This window comes from Haliotis rubra, unplaced genomic scaffold (assembly GCF_003918875.1).
Source record: "Haliotis rubra isolate DU_JTF1 unplaced genomic scaffold, ASM391887v1 Scf2314, whole genome shotgun sequence".
Taxonomy (NCBI): Eukaryota; Metazoa; Mollusca; class Gastropoda; order Lepetellida; family Haliotidae; genus Haliotis; species Haliotis rubra.
In genome coordinates this window covers 1-6,825 of record NW_025766353.1, presented here as the reverse complement: position 1 = coordinate 6,825, position 6,825 = coordinate 1, and the positions used below count along the sequence as shown (strand labels likewise).

Below are 6,825 nucleotides of genomic sequence, written 5' to 3'. Positions count from 1 at the left end.
GAAGGACTAATACCACGCCATGCTTCCACCCAAGTTGGACTAAAGTACCAGAATTACTTGCCTTGCTGAGATCTTTTAAACTGGAGGACCAGCAAAAGAAATTCAGAGCACTGGCCTGTGATCTGAATGTAATTCTATGTCATCTCATGAGCGATGCCTACGAACCTCTAGAACAGACTACCTTCGAGCTGCTTACACAGAAGACTTTGTTCCTGCTTTCATTAGCCACAGCAGCTTGAATGTCTGAGATACATGTGTTGGACTTTGGTCTAACTAGATTCGACACGGGCACCATGCTGCAGTACATCTAGGACTCAGATGGGACTTTATTGCCAAGAATTATCTGGTCAACCAGATAGACAGTTCCACGCATACCGAGCTTATCTACGATCATTGGACCAGAGGATATGCAAGACTTATCCTTGTGTCCTGTCAGAGCCCTGAAGATATATCTTCAAAAGACTAAAACAAGGAGACGAAAATTCAAGCGTCTGTTCATCCCATTATCTACAGAGACGTCAGTAGAAGTCTCAAGAATGACAATATCGTTCTGGATGAGAGCTGTTATATTGAGAGCCTACAAAGCAGCAGGATTAGAACCTCCAAGAGCTTCCAACCCACACGAAGTCAGAGCACTGGCGTCAACACAAGCCCTGCATGGAAATTGCTCTATATCTGCAATTATGGAGGGCTGCTTCTGGAAGTCGGATACGGTGTTTGCCAACCACTACATCCAAGACATAGCCACCGAAGACGTCTCTGGCATTCACCAGTTTAGGGCCTCTCGTTGTAGCACAGCAACTAACGATTCCACAAAGTCGCTGAGTTGGAAGTCTTACCCTTTATCACGTTGACTTGCTGATAACTTTTACTAAGGAAAAGTATTAGTTTGGGAAGTCCATGCGCACAGTCTAGGACAGACTAGCATGAGTGATTAAGACTCTGTATGGGTAAAGATCTTGCCTGTACGTAAAGGGGTCGCAACTCTGTTGATAAAGATCTTATCATAATCTATGGGTTGTTATAGATAACTAGTAAAAAGAAGATACTAGTATATCTTAAGCCGCCTGAATCAACATGATTCAACTTGTCTGAGATTGAAGTAAGACAAGAAAGTGGTCCCCCGAGTTATAATGGAAGTTGGAAGAATAGGATCTTGGAAATGCCGTTACGCAGTTCCCATTGGGGGGGATACAGGACGTATCCAAGGACAGCTGATGAATCCAGGAAGTGGCTTGACCCACCACCAATCTGCAGGATTCTATAAGCAAAAGATTATGAGTCAGGATTTGAGTCAATGTTAAGTAAAATTGATATTTTATACTTATCCTGACTCTTGACGAGAAGCCCTCCCAACCTTCCCGCTGGAAATACTTCGGGATTTCACAGTAGATCCAGGTGCATGGGCAGAAAATCAGGAGAGAGTGACAAGTAAGGCTGGTCATATGACTGTTTACACAGGAAAAGGGAGGTAACTTGTGGGTGAGTGTACTTTTACGTCCGCTTTGGGAACTTCAAAGGATTCAAGTGTTCCGCTACCATTCACATAAGAAAGGGAGATAAGCAAAAGATCATGAGTCAGGATAAGTATAAAATATCAATTTTACTTAAAAAATTAAATATTTGTACAAAACATAATCACACATAATCACACATGAATTCTGACCTGGTTTCCTGTGGCTAGGAGAGGGGTTATGACAGTTGTGTCCTCATTGTTAAAGATGGGCGTCATGGCACGGAACATGGTGCTGATCTGCTGGGCCACTGTTCCAGCTTTTGCCCTACGAGATCTGCAGATTTGAAGGTGAGATTTATGCTTCTCATAACTAATATCAGACATACATGTGAGATCAAATTTAAGGTTGTGACTGGCTCTCAATGGTAACGATTATGAAAGACTACTTTCCTGACTGGAACTTAACAATAAGCTAAAGATACCTTAGTAAAATTCACCTATGTCCAAGTTACAATATATGTTTTTTGAGAGGTAAAAATATCCTTAATTAGGTCTTATCATAACTGCCTTGAAAATCAACAGATACGACGAGAACATTTGGGATGAGAGTCACAATCAGTAATAAGCAGAGGTCAGATGGTGTAAAAACAACTTGTTATATATACTAGGCACATAAAGAAACTGGGCATACAAAAATTTCAAATCTAAATTTATCAAACCTGTGTAGACACAGAAGGATTTAAACTCAGAGATTAGTGACATGTATCCAACATGCATGCACGTGCCACGCTCCGTGACGTCAGTGGGTTCGTCCTTGAGACGTGCAATACGTTTTTGCACGTGCATTCCGAGAAAGAGAAAGAGAGCAAATGAATGCCACACAATACTGTCACTTTGGAAAGCTCAACCCCTGCCCTTGCGATTGTTCAAAAAATTAAACGTCTATTGAAACGCATAGCATGCCAAGGCTCACGTCTGCACAACATCATGAGGCCATTGGGATGGTCCGTGGGGGAATGTCTCAATGACAGTGGCTGCACATTTCCACTGCCACCAGAACACCATTTCTGCACTGGTGAGACACTACCAGAACACAAATGACGTCATCGATCGGCCACGTTCTGGACGTCCACGGCAACAACGCCAAGACAGGACAGATGGATAAGGGTGACCCATCTTCGCCACAGGTTTCAGACTGCAGTGACGACTGCCCTCGAACCATCCCAGGATTTCGGCCAGATCCACCCAAACACAGTTCGACAACGTTTACGTCATCACAGGATCAGACCACGACGTCCCGACATATGGCCTATCCTGACACAACGTCATCGACAAGCTCGCCAAAATCATGTCCGCAGACCCTTGTTTTGGTGGAGAAATGTTGTTTTCACAGATGAGTCCAGGTTTAACATTTCCCATAGTGATGAACGTCAACGTGCCTATAGATGCGTGGGAGAACGTTATGCACAGGCCTGTGTCTTGGAGAGGAATCGCTTTGGTGGTGGTCCCGTGATGATTTGGGGTGGAATAACAGCACGCCAAAGAACTCCTTCGGTGATTGTTCAGGGCAACTTAACTGGTGTGGGCTACAGGGATCAGATTCTTCGACCTGTGGCAATTCCTTTTCTGCAACGTCATGGCCCTGGGTTAACATTCCAACAGGACAATGCCTGCCCTCATACGGCAAGGGTTGCTATGGATTTCTTGCAACACCACAACGTTGACTTACTGCCTTGGCCTGCAAATTCACCGGATCTCTACCGATAAAAGCATGTTTGGGATGAGATGGATCGATGTTCACGCTGTCTTGTGACATGGTCGTTTGACCCCTGTCCCGCTTGTGGACTCGTGACGTCATTGTGATTGACTTTTCAATTGAAATTCTCCCGACTTGTTATGGTCTCATGATCCCTCCATTGAAGTTTATATGTACCTTTGACATTGTTATCGTACTTATCAACTGGGATAATATTTTGACAATGCACAGTTTCTTTATGTGGCTAGTATATATTAATGCACCTCTCTGGTCATGATAATAGTTCAAATATGTGTAAATTCAATGTCAATACGGTACAGTTTTAGGTTGTGGAGGAAAAAGATTACTGCACCCATGCCTGTCCGATGCAATATAATATTATGTTACAAGTTGTTGAGAGTAATGGTATCTGACAGACACTAATGTAGTAATCTCAATGTATTCATGCTAATTAAATTTTGGTGGAATATTTCTCTGGTGTCTCTATCTTTCATGGTTTACATCAAAACTTAACAGAAGGTAATCATATATAAAATATTTCTGTAGGGGCCATTCATAATTTATGGCTTGAGGGGTGGGTGATAATGATTTTAAGGGGGGTCACCCATCTTGTTCTGGGCAGGTAAGGGGGGATCATTTACTTTGTACATAAATTTTAGGTGGGCCGAACATTGTACATGTTTCTCCTTAAATATCAGCATCACCCCCTAGCCATAAATTATGGAATGGTCCCAGATCGCACAATGTTTAAACAAAACAGGACAAAACTTGATAAAATATGTCCATAAAAATTATTCTTGCATATCTGATCCAGAAGGCTGATATTCTTACCTCTCAAAACACACCAGTCGCCTGTAGGGGACATTGTGGGGCAGTGGTTTGGACACCCAACAATGGAAGTTAGTCCTGAGGTCAAGCTCCTTGTCCTTCGACAGTTCTTGGACGCTGATGTTCAAGTTCTGACTCAACGCACCAATGAGTGTAAAAGATGAGACTTCAGAATAGTCACCTTCACACAAATTCTGGCCATTTAAACTGATGCCTTAACATTGTCATGAGAAATGTGTTGAACTAGTATTTCAATTTAAGAAACACATTATACACCATTTACTCAATACTTCACTTGATGATGAAAAAAAGGTGTCCATGAAACAGTTGATGATAAAAGGTGTTGTTTTTTTCTAATCATAGCTGACAGCATTTGTATTTGAAACAAATGTATAAAACACACTTCATTCAAATAGGAATGTTGGACTGTACCTTGAAAGGCTGAGACGAAGATGATGTCCACTGCCTCATCTTGTTGCAGCTGTGTGATGTCCCCTATCAGCAGCTGTATCTCGCTTGTACCCAGGGCTGTCTTCAGCTGGATGCTGTCTTCCTTGTGGAGAACCATCTTTCACCTCAACAGGATCAAACACTGAGAGACATCCTTAATCTGCAGAGGACCAAACACTGAGTTATGAACTACCTGAGTAGGATCAGACATCAAGAATATCCATTACCTGACAAAGATCAAACACTGAGAGTATATTCCACCCAAGTAGGATCAGACACCAAGAGCATTTTCTATATGACTTGGGTCATCCTTCGCATGACTTGGGTCAGACACTCCACGCATCCTTCACATGACTTGGGTCAAACACTCAACACATCCTTCATATAACTTGGGTCAAACACTCTGTGTATCCTTCACATGACTTGGGTCAAACACTCCACACATCCTTCAGATGACTTGGGTCAAACACTCAGTGCATCCTTCACATGACATGGGTCAAACACTCTGTGCATCTTCCACATAACTTGCGCCAGACACTCAATACATCCTTCACATGACTTGGGTCAAACACTCATCGCATCCTTCACATAACTTGTGTCAAACGCTTAACACATCCTTCACATGATTTGGATCAAACACTCAACACATCCTTCACATGACATGGGTCAAACACTCAGCGCATCCTTCATGCCGAAATAGGATCAAACACTGAGAGTATCCAACATCTTACAACACAAAACATTGAGAGCATATTCAACCCAAATATGATTAGACACCAAGAGCATCCTTCACATAACTTGGGCCAAACATTCAACGCATACTCCACATGACTTGGGTCAAACGTTCAACACATCCTTCACATGACTTGTGTCAAATACTCAAGGCAACCTTCACACAACTTGGGTCAAACGCTCAATACATCCTTCACATGATTTGGATCAAACACTCAATACATCCTTCACATGACTCGGTCAAGCACTCAATGCATCCTTCACATGACTTGGGTCAAACACTTAATACATCCTTCGAATGACTTGGGTCAAACACTCCACTCATGCTTCACACGACTTGGGTCAAACACTCAATGCATCCTTCACATAACTTGGGTCAAACTCAACATCTCCTTTACATGGCTTGGATCAAACACTCAACACATCCTTCACATAACTTGGGTCAAACACTCAATGCATCCTTCACATGACTTGGGTCAAACACTCAACGTCTCCTTCACATCGCTTGGATCAAACACTCAACACATCCTTCACATGACTTGGGTCAAACACTCAATGCATCCTTCACATGACTTGGGTCAAAAACTCCACGCATCCTTCACACGACTAGGGTCAAACACTCAACACATCCTTCACATAACTTGGGTCAAACACTCAATGCATCCTTCACATGACTTGGGTCAAACACTCAACATCTCCTTCACATGGCTTGGGTCAAACACTCAACACATCCTTCACATGACTTGGGTCAAACACACAATGCATCCTTCACATGACTTGGGTCAAACACTCCACGATCATTCACACTCCACTAGGGTCAAACACTCAATGCATCCTTCACATGACTTGGGTCAAACACTCCACACATCCTCCACATGACTTGGGTCAAACACTCCACGCATCATTCACATGGCTTGGATCAAACACTCAGCGCCTTCTTCATACCACAGATGTCATGTGGAGAAGGGGTTCAACTTGGGATCAAAGAGTATGTGGTTTGAATCGCAGCATGGGACACTCTAATATTTTATGAAAGTAAGTCTCCATACCCTGCCATGCTGCCTGTGACATGCCTTCTGTTGACGGGGAGTATGTAGCAGGGGCTGATCCCAAAGATGATATCCTTACCTTGCCAGCTTGCTGACAGGGTTGACCTCTTTGGTCATGTGGACAAGTCCCACTTTGGATCACAAGGCCTGTGGTTCGAATCCCAGTACGGGACACACAGAAATTTTATGGTTGCTACATAAACTATTCAGATAAAGATTATTGGAATTTAAAACATCATTTTAAGATCAAGTTGAAAGTGAAATTGTATATTTTGAATGTGAATACAAGAGTTGGAAGAAAGGACTGATGGACATGCTGATTTGAATATCCCCATTTGTCAACTAGGAGAAACTTAACTATAGTGCCTGATTTTTTTTTTTCAGATTAATGACATTTGATCATGACATTTTGATTTATTCTTGAAAGGATGGAAACTACATACATGACAGCAGAACAACATGTCCTTTTGCAATAATATCATTCTATTTAGGAACAAAGAGGTCAAGCAATTCATGACATTTTCGGATTTTTCTGCATTAAATCCCTTTGTCCC

The 6,825-nt window shown here is 42.4% G+C and overlaps 1 protein-coding gene across 1 annotated transcript; it reads right to left on the bottom strand.

Moving 5' to 3' along the window:
* Positions 1 to 1,648: 1,648 nt before the first annotated feature.
* Positions 1,649 to 4,647, bottom strand: LOC124278124. The gene is made up of 3 exons (XM_046713868.1): positions 4,473 to 4,647; positions 4,044 to 4,221; positions 1,649 to 1,790 (listed from the first exon to the last, which is right to left on the bottom strand). Exons 1-3 carry the CDS (start codon positions 4,606 to 4,608, stop codon positions 1,649 to 1,651), a joined length of 456 nt encoding a protein of 151 aa, XP_046569824.1. The 5' UTR covers positions 4,609 to 4,647.
* Between the last annotated feature and the right edge of the window lie 2,178 nt (positions 4,648 to 6,825).

What these genes read in the sequence shown, in the direction of transcription:
- LOC124278124 (XM_046713868.1), bottom strand. Translation starts at nt 4,608, where the DNA reads ATGGTTCTCCACAAGGAAGACAGCATCCAGCTGAAGACAGCCCTGGGT. An exon ending in CTTCGTCTCAGCCTTTCAAG is followed by an intron (nt 4,222 to 4,472) that starts GTACAGTCCAAC and finishes ATTTGTGTGAAG; the next exon opens with GTGACTATTCTGAAGTCTCA. An exon ending in CGACTGGTGTGTTTTGAGAG is followed by an intron (nt 1,791 to 4,043) that starts GTAAGAATATCA and finishes TCAAATCTGCAG; the next exon opens with ATCTCGTAGGGCAAAAGCTG.